General features: G+C 46.5%; 1 protein-coding gene across 4 annotated transcripts in view; it reads right to left on the bottom strand.

Moving 5' to 3' along the window:
• Nucleotides 1-2,458: 2,458 nt before the first annotated feature.
• Nucleotides 2,459-18,389, bottom strand: part of STRADA (STE20-related kinase adaptor alpha) — a 35,449-nt gene continuing 19,518 nt past the window's right edge. For 2 of the 4 annotated variants that reach the window (XM_023511060.1, XM_003786204.2), the window contains 9 exons: nt 12,142-12,244; nt 11,609-11,730; nt 10,289-10,397; nt 10,048-10,171; nt 8,490-8,661; nt 7,897-8,001; nt 4,101-4,342; nt 3,749-3,791; nt 2,459-3,440 (listed from right to left, as the gene is read on the bottom strand). In XM_023511060.1, coding sequence (XP_023366828.1) covers nt 3,288-3,440; nt 3,749-3,791; nt 4,101-4,342; nt 7,897-8,001; nt 8,490-8,661; nt 10,048-10,171; nt 10,289-10,397; nt 11,609-11,730; nt 12,142-12,244 — 1,173 coding nt within the window. In that variant the 3' untranslated portion in view covers nt 2,459-3,287. The remainder of the gene's footprint in view (nt 3,441-3,748; nt 3,792-4,100; nt 4,343-7,896; nt 8,002-8,489; nt 8,662-10,047; nt 10,172-10,288; nt 10,398-11,608; nt 11,731-12,141; nt 12,245-18,389) is intronic. The other 2 variants (XM_003786206.1, XM_023511061.1) reach the window with 1 other exon arrangement.

Raw genomic sequence — 18,389 nt, 5'->3', positions numbered from 1 at the left:
ACTGCTGTGGTCGCGGGACAGGACATGCCTGCGCCACCCGGCGGAAGGGGATAACCCCAGCTGTGCCTGAATCTTTCACTGCCTCAGTTTACCCTGGTTGACCCTCGTGCGCAGGTCTCAGCGGTCCTGGTACCCACCTGGCACTGTGTGAGCCTGCAGCCTCAGATACTCTGCTGGGGCGACCACTAAGCCACACCTGGGGTCACCCCAGCCTGGCCCCTCTACTCCTCCGGCCACGGAGTCCTCCCGCCGCCAGGGGCCGCCCCCGCGCGGCCCACGGAGGAAGATGGCAGCTGCGGCTGGGCACGCGGTCCCGCTAAACTGGGCCGCGAAGCTTCGAGTTTGGCCACCTAATGGCAGTGGAGCTGTCCAGCCACCGGGTTCCAGTGGGTCACCACACCTCAGCTTTTTGCGACTCTGAAGACAAGGGGGCCGCAGGAGCTGCTGCCCTTGTTATTCCCAGAGCACCCACCCCTCCCAAAGCCTGATATCCTTAAACGTTTCTATGGCCGGGTTTTGTGGGATGAGTAATCCCCTGATACCTGGGGCCACGGATGCCCTGTAAGTCAAGAGCACGCCCTCAGGGAAGTGATTTCCATTCTTCCAACAAGCCAACCTCATTTAGCACTGGGGAGCTGAGTCCTATAGATTTGAAGTTCCAAGTACCAAAGCTTGCGCAGCACAGCTACACCCTGTCCCTTCATGCAGCCCACTGCAGAGAGGTCTGAGGCTCGCGGGAAGCAGGTGACACTCACTCAACTTGCAACCTCTATAGCCTTTCTGGGCACCAGGGGCTGCTTGGCTCTGCCTGAAATCGAGCTGGAAGCTGTTTTTTGGGAAGCACAGTCCTAAACATAGTGTGTTCCCACACTGTGGCAGGAATAGAACCCATAGCTCCAGAGTGCAGCCCACACACTTGTCAGGAAACAGAACAGCTCCCGCCTGCTGGCTGGCAGGGAGCAGCAGACAGCAAGCTCCTCAGCCCCCAGCCGTTTTCTGTATGGTGCCACGTGCCTACTGGCCAGCTTCACTTTTCTCCTCCAGCCTCCTGTTGTCTAGAGGAAGACCTGTGTTTTGCCTGCCCTGTGGGCTTCAGACCCCACGGTGGGGTGTATGTCAGAACCCTCAAAAACTGGAAGAGAATGGGCACCGGCCACATACACCAAGGCTGGTGAGTTCAAATCCGGCTCTCGGCCAGCTAAAATCAACAATGACAACTGCAACAACAACAACAACAAAATAGCCAGGCGTTCAAACAAAAGAAAGAAAAAAATAGCCAGGTTTTGTGGCAGGTGCCTGTAGTCCCAGCTACTTGGGAGGCTAAGGCAAGAGACTTGCTTAAGCCCAAGAGTTTGAGGTTGCTGTGAATTGTCATGCCATGGCACTCTACTGAGGGCGACATAATGAGACTCTGTCTCAGAAAAAAAAAAAAAAAACCTGGAAGAGTATCTTTCTGGGGAAAGTTCTGCCTCTGTGAACAGATTCTTGAAGGGGGTTGTTTGATGCAAGAAAGACAAAGCCCTGGGGGGCACCCACAGGGAGCAGGGCTAGCCAGCTGCAAGGGCTGGCTTGGCAGGCCTCCATTGAGGCCCTGTCCCTCTGGGCCCAGCAGGTGGCCACTGCTGAATCAGCCCATTGGGCATGGAGGATGAGCTGATAGCAGGTGAAGAAGGTAGTCCCAGAAGGAAAGAAAACTGATAACAGTAAGCCAGTGTTAAGAAAACGGAACATGAGAAAAAAGACAAAAATGCAAGCTGGGGGCTGGAAATAATTGTGTCCTCAGGCCCTATCCCTACCTCATGGTTAGTGTCATCCCCTTCACTTCAGCTCCTACCATAGCCCAAGGGAAGAGGATTTGTCTTTTTCTTTTCTAAACTGGGGTTAAAATTTCTGAGGAAAGGGAAAGTAAGGGTGTTTGATGGTTCAGAGTGGCTTCAGGGGAGGGGGACACTGAAGTGCCTGAGCTAAAGAAGGGCCCTTCCTCGAGGAACTGGCATGGGGAAAAGTGCCAGGCTCAGCCTGGGAAGCACCAAGGGGAATACCCAGGTAGGAATCCTACCCCCACTCACATTCCCCGTCGTGCAGTCAGCCAGGACGGCTGGTTCTTAGGTTACTTGCTCTTTGGATATTGGTACCCAGGGTAAGGAGACACCCCAAGTCAAGTTACAAAACAAAACCTATCATCTCCTTTCCAGCCAGAAGTGAGCATCTTCTGTGTCGACCCCTAGGGGCTGGTCTCTAGTACCTTTTAGACCTTTCCAGCTCCTAAGTGATTTGATGGCCACAGGCTAAAATTAAGTCTGGAAATTTTAGAGCCTTAATAGACAAATCTATTATGGTTTTTAAAATAAACTGGTCAATGTAATGAAGGAGGACATTGCTGTGCTTCCACAAACACTTGTGGACCTGCCTTTGGACAGCAGAACCACTCTGCCTCTCACCTGAGACCATACCCATCTTTGTTAACACTAACACCAGGAAGCAGGTCTGTAGTCCCTGCACTGATGCAAACACAACATGCCAATTCTCTAATAGATTCTCTAAAAATTTTAATTTGTTCTGATAATGAAACTAATAGCATAAGGACTTAAATCCTCAGGCTAGACAAGATGACATGGCCCTTAAGAAAGTGCCCAGGCCACTAAGAGGAGGCATTAAGATGGATTCTTGGTGGGAAAGAAAGAGCTACACAGATGAACCCTGGGAAGGTTTTAGGTGGCAGGGCCCAAGTGAGAAGAATGGTAAGGGTGGATTGCCCCAGCCTTAACCTATGCTTAACGGGGCAGAAATACTCTTCCCTTCAATTATTAGGGAGGGGTCTGAGAGGGAGGGAGGAAGGTCACTTATTACTTGCCCATTTGTGGACCTGTAGGATATAGAAACATAGGAAAAGAAAGGAATTAGGCTGGAAGGAAAGCAAGCATTGGGAAGAGGAGCTGACGGTTCTCTGAGTCAGTGAGTCAGACTCTGGGCTTGGACTTCAGGGCCAGAGCAGCACCTCTTCCTTCTGAGAAGCTCACCTGAGCTCAACCTCACAGGACTATCAGCTTTTGGACCCCACCTGGTTCCTGGTTGTTGCAATTCCTTTGTGTCTCAAAAGCCTTAGACCAGTGAAGAAAAGTCTCTCTAGGAATTTCTTTCCCAATCAGTCAGCAACCAACTTTCCTGGCAGAATGTTCTTTCTACCCAATCTGCACCCAGGAGGGTGGGAATGTGATCAGCCCTCAGACAGGGCCTCCTGGAGGCCCCATGTCCCAGGCTAGAGAATGTGCACAGTCTACAGAGGCTCAGAACTCCCAGTCGTCCACCTCCAGCTCTTCCAGGTTTGTAACCAGGCCAAAGATTCCACTGTGATCCTGAGACTGGCTGCCCTCAAAATTGGTGATGGGGTTGACAGGACGAAGTAATTCAGGCAAAGCCTCTGAGGCACGTCGTTTGATCTGAGACAGGAGAGAGAGTTTGGTAATGGATCCTGTTGCTCTGGGCCCCAGGACACCATGGGGCAAGGAACCATGGCCCGGTGACAGATGGGCTGTCAGAGCCAATGACTCCATAAGAGGAAGGAGCAGTACCTTTGAGGGGCTTCAGAAACATGGTATTTTCCTAATTCAAAGGAAAAGAGGGGAGAATACCTAAAGACCCCCAAGCTAGAATACCCCCAAGCTTTAGAATACCTAAAGACCCAAGGGATTGTGGGTAATTAGAACCAAAGGCAAGAAAAAGCAACCGAGGGAACATGCAACTATACCTGCTTAAAGAAAGAGTGGTTCAGGAGAGTGCTGGCACTTGGCCTGGAGAGAAGGGGGAAGAGAGACCAGCATGACCACTGTGCCCAGAGTCCCAAGTCCTGCTTGCTTAACCTTTATCCTCAAAGGCCCTCTACTTCTTCCCTTAGCTCACCATGGAAGAACAGCCAGAGCTCCTCAGGCTGGCTTCTTAGCACACTCAGGTGCTGGTCCCACTGGCTATGGGAGTCCAGATTCCTTCTGTGACCCCAGACTCTTACAGAATCTTCAAGAGGTATATCCTTCCAATCCTGGCCCTAACTCCAATGCTCCCCCTGTGTTCCCCAAAGTTCAGCTCCAGGCCAGCAGGGATACCTTGCATCAGGGTTGCGCTGAAGGCACTGCTCCACAAAATGGTGGAAATGGGGAGAGAAGGTTCGGTGGTAAGGGTGGGAAGGTGAGTCGCCATTGGAGGGCCGGGGGTTGCTGGTGGTCAGGTTCTCGCTCAGGCCAGGGTTGGCTGCTGAGCGTGAGCGGCTCATGGTCAGCTCCTCAGCAGGGATGGTGCTGGTATCCAGTAGGCAGGGCACTGTGCCATTCAGTTTTTCCAGCAGCATCTGGGGAGGACAGAGTCAGGCCTGGGTTAGAAGGGGGCCCCTAGGAGGTCTTGAGAGTCTCATCAAAAATATATTTCCCCCAATATACTAAAGTGATCTTTTGGGGCTAAAGGAAAGATGAAAATGGAGTAAGTTTGACTTTTCCATAGGAACGTTGACCACTGGTGTTGCCTCTATACCCTAGCTAGGCCAACATGAAAAGGAGGAGCAAAGGGATTGCATAGAAGTCTCCCCTTTCACGTAGCTGGGAGGAAGCGCTTGCAGCTTCCTCTCCCCGCTTATAAGGCATCAAATTGTTTGTGCTATAGAGCCTTTGCCCTGGAGTGGAGGCAGCAACCTGGTTGCCTTCTTTGAAGCCCAGCCTGTCTGCCATGCTCAGGTGGATAGAAGTTTGTAGTGTAGGGCCTGCTGTATTGCATCCTGGGTTGTCACAGCAGCAGGCAGCATGGAGCAATGTGCCCAGGGGTAGGTCAGGCTGGGGGCAGCTAGTCCAAAGCCCTCAGACTCAACACAGGTAAAATAAGTCCCACTGTGGATACTACTGTCCTCATGAACCTCATCAGCTGTCTAAACCAGCAACCTGGAAATCTCTCTAGAGCTACACTAACGAGACAGCCACTAGCCACATGTAGCTCTTTAAACTTTTAATAAATTAATTTGAATTAGATTTAAAATTCAATCTCTTGGCTCGGGACCTGTGCTCAGTGGTTAGAGCACCGGCCATATATACAGGGGCTGGCGGGTTCGAACCCAGCCCGGCCCGGGCCTGCCAAACAACAATGACATCTACAGGCTTGACGCCCATAGCTCAGTGGTTAAGGGCACCAGCCACATGCACCTGGGGTGGCGGGTTTGATCCTGGCCCAGCCCTCCTAAACAATGACAACTGCAACAAAAAATAGCCAGGTGTTGTGGCGGGCGCCTATAGACCCAGCTACTTGGGAGGCTGAGGCAAGAGAATTGCCTAAGAGCAAGAGCTGGAGGTTGCTGTGAGCTGTGACGCCACTGTACGCAACAAAGTATTTAAATATTTAAAAGTATTTAAATAAATAAATAAATGCCCAATAGCCACAGGGGGCTAGTGGCTGCCATACTAGCACAGGTACAGAACATTTCATCACTGTGGAAAGTTCTATTTGACAGAGCTGACTCTAGATGTATACCTCTTGTTTACCCTAAAGAGCCATTTAACTCTTTCCTGAGTATCTTTCTGTTATTGAATTGTTTTACTTAGATTTCCTGAACTCCTTACCTAGATTTCTGCACTCTCCTAACTTGTCTACCAGATCTAATCTATCTGCTAGCGCTTTGGCCACAATCCCTGGACCATGGACTCCTACAGTCTGTAGCCTGTTAGGAACCAGGCCACACAGCAGGTGATGAACAGCAGGCAAGCAAGAGTGAAGCTTCATCTGTATCTATAGCCACTCCCCATCCCTCACTTCACTGCCCGAGCTCTGTGTCCTGTAGGATAAATGGCAGCATTAGATTGTATTGTAAACCTCCTATGTGAGGGAACTAGGTTGCACACTCCTTATGAATCTAAGGCCTGATCTGAGGTGGAGATGAATGTGCTTGAATCATCCCAAAACCATGCCCATCAACCTCCCATCCATGGAAAAACTGTCTTCTGTGAAAGCAGTCCCTTATGCCAAAACTGTTGGGGACTGCAGAGCTAGAGTAATCTTTTCAAAATGTATGTCTGATACTATCTTCCTATGCTTAATATTGTTAAGTAACTCCCCACATGCTTTGGGGCAGTAACCTGCCCTTGCTTCCTTCTGCAGCCTCATTACCTGGCAGCACTCCCTCCCCAAGAAACACCTGTTCCCCAGCCATTCATACCTATTGCTACTCCCCAGATCCTCTTCTTCCTTGACTCTTGGGTCTTGCACATGCTGTTCCCTCTGCCTCAGTCTCCCTCTAGTTCTCACCCTTCACATAGTTAATTGCTATTTTTCCTTAAGACTCAACCTGTGTTGCCTCCTTCCAGGAGCCTTCCTGGGCCCTCTGCCTAGAGGGCTCTACTCTGGCCATTTTCTAGTTGCCCCTTCCCCACAGGACAAGCAGCTGGTGAGTTCCAGAGAAAGGCTCACTTAGGGCCTGCAAGCTACCCATGCTCCAGGTAACAAATGATCTCAAGTCCATTTCTTAGATTTAATGAAGGTTGAATAAAAGCCTCTTCTCTGAGTCAGTCTTCCCAAGGGTAGACTGTGCTGTGTACCCCTAGGTGCTAGGGATGACCAAGCAACAGGAATCTGTAGGAGGCATGAACAGGAGTTGAACTTGCAGAATGGAGGTTCCAAATGTATTAGCCAGAATGTGGTGGCATGGACTCTGAGAAGTGGGGGAATTCTAAATTAGAAACTGACTGGCTCTATTTATCAAGGTAGGAGGACAGAACATATTTTATAAGTTTATAAAAACTGGTTGGCATGATTGAAAGTATCTCAACTAGACATAGTATTGGGCCTCAATTTGTACTCCTGCTCCTGGGCTCCCCTCCCCCAGCTGAGTGCCTTCATTACAGCATTTACCATATGGAGAGAAAACAAAGAGTTCCACAACCCTCAACCCTGTGGAGCTTGTTTTTTATTTTTTTGAGACAGAGCCTCAAGCTGTCCCCCTGGGTAGAGTGCTGTGACATTGCAGCTCATAGCAACCTCCAACGCCTGGGCTCAAGCGAGTCTCCTGCCTCCACCTCCCAAGTAGCTGGGACCACAGGCACCTGCCACAACACCTGGCTATTTTTTGGTTGCAGCCATCATTGCTTGGTGGGCCCAGGCTGGATTCAAACCCGCCACCTTAGGTGTATGTGGCTGGCGCCTTAGCCACTTGAGCCACAGGCGCCGAGCCTGGAGCTTGTTTTTTGAGACAGAGTCTCACTCTGTCACCCTTGGAAGAGTATCATGGCATTATAGTTCATAGCAACTTTAAACTGTTAGGTACAAGTAAGTGATCCTCTTGCCTCAGGCTCCCATATAGCTGGGACTATAGGTGCCCACCACAATGCCCAGCTATATTTTTTTAGAGACGGACATTTGCTCTTGCTCAGGCTAGTCTCGAACTCCTGAGTTCAGGGGATCCACTCGGCTCGGCTTCCCAGAGTGTTAGGATTACAGGTGTGAGCCACCACACCCGGCCCCCATGGAACTTTCTTGAAAGAACTGTGGGCTCGGTGCCTATAGCTCAGTGGTTAGGGCACTGGCCACATATACCAGGGCTGGCAGGTTCAACAATGACAACTACAACAACAACAACAAAACAGCCAGGTATTGTGTCAGGCACCTATAGTCCCAGCTACTTGGGAGGCTGAGGCAAGAGAACTGCTTAAGCCCAAGAGTTGGAGGTTGCTGTGAGCTGTGACACCATGGCACTCTACCAAGGGCGACATAGTAAGACTCTGTCTCAAAAAAAAAAAAAAAAAAAACCAGAAAAAAGAAAGGACTATGTCTTTCATCTCGGTATCCCTAGTCAGCATCCTGAGGATAACAGATACTCAACAGACATTTATGGAAGGCAGGCAGGAAGGAAACATTGGGCTACAAACTTACCTGGGTAGCAGGCATATCCTTAAAAGGGACATGGCCATTGGCCAGTTCACAGGCTGTGATTCCCACACTGTAGATATCAGACTTGGCATCATAACCCTGAAGATTCTAAGTTAGGAAAAAATAAAAGCCACAGATGACTTCATTACTAGCCTTGGTCCTGGTTCTTAGAAAGGTAGAGCTGAGGAGAGGAAAAGAATGCCTATTCCCATATCAGAGCAGCTGCCTACAACTCTCCTTGCCTGTACTGCTGGAAAGTAACTGTTACAAGGAGCAAAAGTTTGGCAATGCTGTATGATGAGCAGGAAGAAGCACCAGCCCCATGCTCCCACTCAGTGTAGGGATCTAGAGAGTACCAAGGATTTCCAAAATGCTCACTATTCCCATAGTGGGAGATCACTGAAGGAAGCAGAAATAGTGTCAGGTACTATTTCAGACCCACAGAGGGAAAAGTATATCCGTATTACAAGAGGGATCCCTCAAGGAATCCCTCACTACACTCAGAAGTAGACAGTAGCCCCCACCCCAGGAAATTCCTGAAGGCTTCCTTGGGAAGTTGGCAGAGGATGAAGCTCCTCAGGACCTGGTGCACAGACCTGCTGGAGGACTTCCGGGCTGAGCCAAGGCAGGACCTTGATACTGTACTTGGGAAAATCATGGACCACACGCTGCCGCTGCCCGTGGCTGATCATGCTAAGGTTGCTGCGTAAACCAGACAGGTAGACCTTCCCATCCCCAGAGATGAGAATGTGGCTGGCTTTGACACTCCTGGGGGGAGAGGGGGAAAATGTCATGTGCAGCAGGAGCCCCTCACACTTAAACTTTAGTCTGAACACACTAGATACGGTCAGGGCTCTCCCTGGGTACATAGTTTATATGTCCATAAACACTTTTATTTTATTTTTTTGTCCATAAACACATTTAAAAAAAAATTTCAAACCTACACACACAAAAAGAAAATAGCATGACTCCATTTACATATCACCAGATTTAAAAACGTATTTAAATCCTGTTAAGTTCTCTTTTATGCTCATAGACAAGCTCTTCCCCTCACCTCTAGTAAAAGGTGCTTTTAATCTGTAAAAGAGTGCTTTTAATCTGTACTTTTACTTATAGGCATTCTTCTAAAGAAGTGGTTCTCAACCTTCCTAATGCTGTGATGTATTTTCATTGTTACAAAAGGGTCGTGACCCACAGGTTGAGAACCACTGTTCTAAAGTATACCACTGTTTTGTATGCATTTATTTTACTTTATTTTATTTATTTTTTTGAGACAGACCTCAAGCTTTACCCCTGGGTAGAGTGCCGTGGCATCCTAGCTCACAGCAACCTCCAACTCTTGGGTTCAAGCAATCCTCTTGCCTCAGTTTTTTCTATTTTTAGTAGACAAGGAATCATCAATTTTTTGCCTTATATTTTGTGCTTTTAAAATGTTGAGACATTCTATGCTTCAGGTCACAAAGTATTTCCTCACATTTCCTTCTATTGAAGTCTTCAGTTTTACATTTTACATCTACTAAGCCTTTCATCCATCTGGAGTCCTCCTTTGTATGTAGAGTTAGGTAGTGCTCTAATTTCATTATCTTGCTAACTATGTACCAATTTTCCTGATAGCACCTACTAAATCTGTCTTTGCCTAGGCCTCTCAGCACAGGACCAACACTGGGGCACAGGATGGAGGCCCCAGGTGGGGGATATTGGTCTACTTTAGATGTTCCTTTCACACAATACTCAGGACCAACTTTCTCAGTAAAGAGAAAGTCAATGGCTTTAGCACTACCAGGCTAACTGACTGACCCAAGTCAGTGACAAGGTCAGAATCAGATCCTTGATTTATTTATTTATTTTTTGCAGTTTTGGCTGGGGCCAGGCTTGAACCCACCACACCCGGTATATGGGGCCAGTGCCCTACTCCTTGAACCATAGGCACCGCCCATAGATCCTTGATTTAAAAAAAAAAATTATTTTTTCCCCCAAGGCTGTAGTGCAATGGTGCAATCATTGCTTGCTGTAATCTTGAATTCCTGGGCTGAGGTGAAGGTCCTTGATTTTAAACTCTGGCTTCACTAATGTTAGTCAAACTTCAGCTATTTGCCTGAGGGCTCACAGACAGACACCCATTCTAGTAAAGGGTGAGGTTGCCTAAGAATGTACCTGTGTACATATCCCATGTGGTGGATGTAGTCGAGGGCCTTCAACACCCCCTGCAGAATGTAGGCAATCGCCAGTTCATTCATGCCATCCATGAAATGTGTACAGATGAGATCCTTTGCAGAACCTGAAGAAGAGCATTATAGGAAGGTAGCAAAAGGTAACAAGAGTCCTAGGAAAACACAGGCAATCTGACAGACAAGTCCTTAGCACCCTTCTCTACTAGGAACCCTTTCCCACTCACCATATGCCATGAATGATGTGACAACCCACAGCTCATTGTCTGCAATAAAGGTGGCTTGATATGGCACGATATTGGGATGGTTGAAGAGTTTAGAGACATGAAGCTCTCCCTGAAAGTAATGACAAAGCTAAGTCAGAACCAAGGGGCACTGAAAAATGATACTCAACATGAAGAATATGAGACCTAGTACCTGCCGGGTGCTCTTCTTAGGGTCCTGAGAGCACCCTAAGTATGTACCCTCAGATACCGCTTTGCTGGCTTCTGTCTCAGTGTGGCCCCACAAACCAATCCTAATGTACCTCAAGAAATAATCCCCCACCAAACAGGGAAACTACTGACAACACAGCAGAAGGTCCCAGTCTACCCACTTAGAGATGCTGAATCAAAGTACTGACTGAAGACTTCTGAGGTTATGAGATTAGCTCAATTTTAAGCACAACGTACAGAACTCCTCTTTAAAATAAGAAAACAAGGCTTGGCACCTGTTACTCAAGTGGCTAGGGCAACAGCCACATACACTGTAGCTGGCAGGTTCGAATCTAGCCTGGGCCCACCAAACAACAACGACAACTACAACCAAAAACTAGCTGGGTATTGTGAGAGCCTGTAGTCTCAGCTACTTGGGAGACTGAGGCATGAGAATAGCTTAAGCCCAGGAGTGTGAGGTTGCTGTGAGCTGAGACGCCACAGCACTCTACCCAGGGCGACAGCTTGAGATTTTGTCTCAAAAAAAAAAGAAAACAAAAACTATTTTTCTATTATAAAAGAAAATGTTGTAGATGATAGGAACCGAGAAATAAAGCACGAAATGACAAATGACAACTACTAAACATTAGAAAGTATTTTTCAGTCAGGTGTGGTGCCTCACGCCTGTAATCCTAGCACTCTGGGAGGCCAAGGCCAGTAGATCCCTTGTGCTCAGGGGTTTGAGACCAGCTGAGCAAGAGTGAGACTCCATCTCTACTAAAAAACAGAAAAAGTAGATTAGTCCCATTAGTAGCTGTAGTCCCAGCTACTCAGGAGGCTAAGGGAGGAGGATGGCTTGAACCCAGGAGTTCAAGGTTGCTGAGAGTTAGGCTAATGTCATGGCACTCTAGCCTAGGCAACAGAGTGAGATTCTGTCCCAAAAATCAACTAAACAAAAAAAAAGGGATCTGGTTGCATTTCAGCTCAATCCTTAGTATGGAATGCCCAAAATTTTCTCTTGAAAGAGGAAGAACATTTGGTTTATCTTCCTTTCCTAACAGGTACTTTCAGAGGGCTGATGTGAAAGGTGCCTTACTCACCCTCCCTCCAAGCGTCACACTCATGTTTTATTACCTGTAAGAATGTCACCATCTCATTGGAACAAGCTTCTAGGTTAATCCTTCGTACTGTCACATACTCCCCCGTTGGTTTATACCTTGCTAGATTCACTGTCATCAGGTCCTCAAATCCTTTACCTAAAAGGAAAGAGGAATATCATAAACACGGACAAGAGCAACAAAAGTTATTATTTTCCTTAAAGAAAAAGGACTTGATTTCAAAGAAAAACTCAAGTTAAAAATTTCATTACTGTTACTTTCATAGCTGACATTTCTTGATTTTTCCCTTCTCAGTTCCTTCTCAGCCAACCATTCTAACTATGACCCAGGACATCAGAAGTACACAGGTACAAAGAAAAAATGGCAAAAGAGTGTCTCTCCCGAAAACTTCTTTCCATACTTGGCAGAAGAAAACCAAACAAGACCCACAAAAGCCAGTTTTGTCACCATGTAGCCTCCTAATTGCTGGTCTCTGCACATTCATCTGGGGATGCTGATAAATCTATAGTGGTCTCTGGAAAGAGAGTAATGACAATCCATGGCCATTACCTATAATGGTGAGTAGCTCATAACATCCTCCCTCTGGCAGAAAGCTACTCATGATCTCTTGTTTAGAGAAGGATGCTATCGACTCTGAGCTCGCCTCATTGGTCTAAAGAAAAAGAAAAATAGGTTAATAGAGAAAGCGGGGGTGGGGGTGGGGGTGGGATAGGACTGGGTTAGAGGTGGTAATTCAGACCAATGAGAGACTGGCATCCAAACACACGTACAAATCCTGACTCTGTGGCAAGTAACAGTGCCAGCACTATTTGAAGAGAAATAAAACATCACATGTTCAATGTAGTAGTCAGCACTGATATCAAAGCAAGTATTAGGACTGTCAAGGGGAACAAGGACCTGTTAAGCCAAAGGTTAATCTGCTTGTCCTTTCCAACAAATTGGCTCATGTACAGAAAACTATCAATTTCTTACTTGGGGAAAGTATGTCTGGAGAAAGAAAGGCATGCTCAGAAAAGAGAAGGAAAAATTAGCCAGCTGTGGTAGTGCATGCCTACAGTTTCAGCTACTGGAAAGGCTGTGGCAGGAAGATGACTTGAGCCCAGGAGTTTGAGGCCACAGTGAGCTATGATGATGTCATTACACTCTAGCCCAGGAGACAAAGCAAGACCCTGTCTCAAAAACACAAAATGAAACAAAGAATAAAGAGAGAGGCGGTGCCTGTGGCTCAAAGGAGTAGGGCACTGGCTCCATGTACTGGGGGTAGTGGGTTCAAACCTGGCTCCGGCCAAAAACTGCAAGAAAAAAAAAAAGAATAATAAAGAGAGAGAGAAAGAGATGGATGAAGAGGTGGAGGTTCTCCTGAATTTCTTGCTGTATTAGGCTCTCATTTTTAAGGTCCTGACTGCAAGATCCCAAAGGGTAAAACACTAAATCTTGCTCTAGGAGAAATGTGGCGAGTAGACCCCTCCTGGGCAAACCAGGAGTGAAGTAAGAGAACAACTGATGTCCGATCTGAGGTCTGGATGTCAGTCAGGTCTCAGGCATCATCCTGGCAGTAGCAGCAGCCTGCTCCCTCCTTCCTGCCCACTCACGCTGTGCATGAAGCTGGAGCCCAGCCATTAGGGTGCCACACTCTGGCTGTCAGTCCTGAAGATATCCAGCAGTGTCTGAGTGGTGAAAGCCAAACACATGACAAACCAACAGCTCTGCTTTCAGCTTACTGGGCTTAGTTTCTTTCTTTAAATGATTTGTTTACATGATTTATGGACTGTATTTTTTTTAAGACCTTCATTCTTCAGATGTGTGTTTAACTGAAATGGAGAAACCTTAGGCCAGCTCATATTTCATATGCTGCATTCATAAGCCTGACCTCTAGTGAGAAAAAGATCTTTATGAACATATGAAGGCTCTTGCCTCAGGACTCGCCACAGAGCGTGAGCTGAGAATGTTCTGAAAAGGTGGTACTTGAACAACTACCAGGGAAGTGGCTCTGCAGAGGAAACCATGAAGATGCCGTGTATTCCACCTGTTATTTAACCATAGCACGCTTTCCAGAGCACTTCTACACTGTGTATAATCTTCACAGCTCAGTGGAGTAGATGGGGCAAACATGGTCTCTGGTATTTTTGTTTTGTTTTGAGACACAGTCTCACTCTGTGACCCAGGCTAGAGTGCTATGGCATCAGCCCAGCTCACTGCAATCTTAAACTCCTGATTCAAGCAATCCTCCTCCCTCAGCCTCTCGAGTAGCTGGGAATACAGGTATGTGCCACAATGCCCAGCTAATTTTTCTAGTTTTAGCAGAGACAGGGTCTCACTCTCACTCAGGCTGGTCTCAAACTCCTGAGCTCAAGCAAGCAGTATTCCTGCCTTGACTTGACCTCCCAGAGTGCTAGGATTTTCTTTTCTTTTCTTTCTTTCTTTTCATGGAGACACAAGTCTTACTCTGTTGCTCCCAGTAGAGCACCATGGTGTCAGCCCAGCTCACAGCAACCTCAAACTCCTGGGTTCAGGCAATCCTCCCACCTTTGCCTCTCAGAGTGCTAGAAATATAGGCATAGGCCCCCACACCTTGGCCTTCCATTTCTTCAATAACAAAAATGAGGGTCAAGGAGATTCAACAACTTGACAAAAATCAAAACATGAACACATGGCACAGTTGTCAGAGCCTAGGCTCAAGCCAGTGAAGTTAACATACTAGCCTGCCGGCTGATGTTTCTAGTGCATCTAGTTTCACAGCTGACACTGTTTGATGAGGAAAAGAAACCAAGCGAGATATTGCCTTCCTCACCACTTACCATGACAATGTGACAGTAAGAGGAAACTTGTCAAAGCAAAATCAAGCCCATGAACGATCAAATTCCATTTCTAATTTAATCAATTATCACATTTCCGTGATTCAGCCAAGTTGCTGTATTTAGCTTTATATACCTCAGTTAATCCATCCTTAATGGGCCAACATTAATGGGCTTTTTGGGTTGGTTTTTAGTTCTGCTATTTTGAATTGTGCTACTATAAAATGTTTGAATATCTCTCCTGACCAAAGCTTACACCTAGGAGTAGATGGAATTGCTAGGGCAAATTGTTTTGCCAAATGGTTATGCCAGTTTACACTCTCACCAGCAATGGATATGTTCTTGCTGATGCCACTTTCCCCCAACACTTGGTATTTTTAGATTTCTTGACATCTGTCAATCTCATTGTGAGTTTGATTTACATTTCCCTGATTACTAATGAAGACAAGTATCTTTTCATGTATTTATTGGCCAAGTGAGTCTTCACCAAGGTGAAAATGCCTCTTCCTGTGTCTTATCCATTTTTTTTTTTTTTTTTTTTGAGATGAAGTCTCACTGCTAAGTGAGCTTCAGCCTATTCACAGCAACCTTAAACTACTAGGTTCAGGCGATCCTCCTGAGAAGCTGGGATTACAGGCACCCACCATAAAGCCTGGCTAATTTTTCTATTTTAGTAAGAGACAAGGTCTTGTTTTTGCTCAGGCTGGTCTCAAACTCCTGTGCTCAAGGGATCTGCTGGCCTCGGCCTCCCAGAGTGCTGGACTTACAGGAATGAACCACCGCTTCCAGCTCTTGTCCATTCTTCTGCTTTGTTTTAGAGCAGAATTTCCCCAAAGCAGGCCCTATGGAACATTGACCCTGGCAGCTAAGGCATGAAGAAAGTTTCCATGATGAATTAAGTTAGGAAATGCAGGCCAAGCATGGTGGCTCACACCTGTAATCCAAGTACTCTGGAGGCCAAGGCAGGTAGATTGCCTGAGCTCACAGGTTTGAGACCAGCCTAAGCCAGAGCAAGAACTTGTTTTTAAAAATAGCCAGGCATGGGCGGCACCTGTAGCTCAAAGGAGTAGGGCGCCAGCCCCATATGCCGGAGGTGGCAGGTTCAAACCTAGCCCTGGCCAAAAACTGCAAAAAAAAAAAAGGAAAAAAAGAAAAGAAAATTAGCTGGGCATTGTGGCAGGCACCTGTAGTCCCAGTTACTTGGGTGGCTGAGGCAAGAGGATTTCTTGAGCTCCAGAGTTTGAGGTTGCTATGAGCTACGATGCTATGGCACTGAGGGCGACAAAATGAGACTCTGTCTAAAAAAGAAAAAGAAAAAATGTGGCTCAGTGCCCATAGTTCAGTGGTTATGGTGCCAGCCATACACACCGAGGCTGACGAGTTCGAACCCAGCATGGGCCAGCTAAACGACGACAACTGCAACAAAGCATAGCCGGGTGTTGTGGCAGGCACATGTAATCCCAGCTACTTGGGAGGCTGAGGCAGGAGAATCACTTAAGCCCAAGAGTTTGAGGTTGCTATGAGCTGTGACACCACACCACTCTACCGAGGGTGACATAGTGAGACTCTGTCTCAAAAAAAAAAAAAGTTAGGAAATGTAGCACACTCTCACCAGGAGAATCACTAGTCATACTCTCATACTTTAGGTGCTGAGAAATTCTGTCCTAAGAAACTTACTTTGTTTAACCTAGCATTTCTAAAAGGTATCTGTCTAGGGAAACTTCTGTACCTAAGATCCATTAAATTGTAGGAAAGATAATTTAGGAAAGGCTATTTTAAGTAAAACATATTGCCATAATGCAAAGACCACAGGCTTAGGGGTGAGACAGAGGCAGAATTTAAACTCTGTGACCTTGGGCTAGTCACTCTGACTTCTTAGGATCTCTGTTATCTTAGCAATGGAATAACTTCAGTGGAGCAGGACTAGGAGATGAGACAAAATATGTTAAGAGCCTGCCTTTGCTTGGTATATAACAAGTATTACAGGCTGGATGTGGTAGCTCATGCCTGTAATCTGAACACTTTGGGGGGCTAAGGTGGAAGGATCACTTGAGACTAGGAGTTCAAGATGAGCTTGAGTAACATAATGAGATTTTCTCTCTACAAATCATAGAAAAATTAACTTAGCGTGGTGATATGTACCTGTATTCCTGGCTACTCAGGAGGCTGAGGCAGGAGGATCACTTAAGCCCAAGAGGTTGAGGCTGAAGTGAGCTCTGATTGTGTTACTCCAGCCTGGGCAACAGGCTCAAAAAACCCACACAAAAAATGAAGTATTTAATATATGTAAATTCTATTCTTTTCTTTTGCTGTCTAGTTTTTGGTGACTCTCCTGTTTAACAAAGAAAATGGAGCAAAGAGAGACTCGTAAGTGGAATTCAATCAATAGTTAAGGTTGATTTGATTTTGTTTTTTTAATTTATCTGAATTTTTTTTTTTGAGACAAGAGTCTCACTCTGTTGCCCTCAGTAGAGTGCCACAACCTCCAGTTCTTGGGCTGGGCTCAGGCGATTTTCCTGTCTGCCTCTGGAGTAGCTGGGACTACAGGCAGCTGCTGCAACAGCCCGGCTATTTTTTGTTGCAGTTTGGCCAGGGCCGGGTCAAATTGAGCCACAGGCACCACCTTCTTTATCTAAATTTTCAAATGCTCTGAAAACAAATTCTAGGATCATTTTATTGCCACTGTAGCTTTCTAAAACTACCTTATCTTCAGAACAACCTTAAGAAACTGGTTACTGGGCAGCGCCTGTGGCTCAAAGGAATAAGGCGCCAGCCCCATATGCCAGAGGTGGCGGGCTCAAACCCAGCCACAGCCCAAAACTGCAAAATAAATAAATAAATAAATAAAATAGCTCCAAAAAAAAAAAAAGTCATGCATCCTAATTCAAATAAAAAACTTTAAAAAAAGAAAGAAAGAAAGAAACTGGCTACTACATGCCAATTACCTTATACAGGTGGGAGAGATACATAAACAAGAGAAAGGCTGGGTGTGTTAGCTCATGACTGTAATCCTAGCACTCTGGGAGGCCAAACGGTGGACTGCCTAAGCTCACAAGTTCTAGACCAGCCTGAGCCAGAGCAAGACCCCACCCCATCTCTAAAAACAGCCAGGTGTTGTGGCAGGCGCCTTTAGTCCCAGCTACTTGGGAGGCTGAGGCAAGAGAATCGCCTGTGCCCAAGAGTCTCAGGTTGCTGTGTGCTATGACACCACAGGACTCTACTGAGGGTGACAAAGAGACTGTTTCAAAAAGTAAAAAATTTAAAAAAAATTAAAAACAGAAAAAAACGGAGCAGCAATTTGAGCAAAAAGTCTAAACCAAGAGCTCTGAAATGGTGACTCTCTTCTGTTTAAAATTTACAATGCTGGGTGGCGCCTGTGGCTCAGTGTGTACAGCACCAGCCCCATATACCGACGGTGGTGGGTTCGAATTCGGCACTGGCCAAATGGCAACAAAAAAATAGCTGGGTGTTTTGGTGGGTGCCTGTAGTCCCAGCTACTCAGGAGGCTAAGAAATGAGAGTCGCCTAAGCCCAGGAGTTGGAGGTTGCTGTGAGTTGTGACATCACAGCACTCTACCAAGGGTGATAAAGTGAGACTCTGTCTCTTAAAATAAATAAATAAATAAAATTTACAATGCTAATTTAGTCTTAAAGCAGCCATCTTCTCAACTATGCTCCTCTAACCCTTTGCACTTACCCTGGCTCTGCAGATTCTGTTTTCTCAAGTATTAATCGATTCCTCAATAAAATCAATGTCATCAGTTAGTAGAAAACTCTGAGGGCTGATTTTAGACCCAAACTGCCTACTCTGTCTCTCTGATCTCATCCCCTATCCCTCTCCCCACACAAACCAGCATGCTCTAGTCTTAGGAAACCTGCACTAACTGTTCCTTTGTTTGGACCCCTTGGCCCCATCCTTCCTTCTCCTGCCCCCATTATTTTTTCATCACTACCCTCCTCATCACTGAGGTCTCAGCTGAAATGTCATTTCTTTTTTTTTTTT

This window comes from Otolemur garnettii, unplaced genomic scaffold, assembly GCF_000181295.1.
Source record: "Otolemur garnettii isolate 467f Iridium unplaced genomic scaffold, OtoGar3 scaffold00018, whole genome shotgun sequence".
Classification (NCBI taxonomy): Eukaryota; Metazoa; Chordata; class Mammalia; order Primates; family Galagidae; genus Otolemur; species Otolemur garnettii.
Note: the sequence above shows the minus strand (reverse complement) of the source record. Positions and strands in the feature narration are given on the sequence as shown.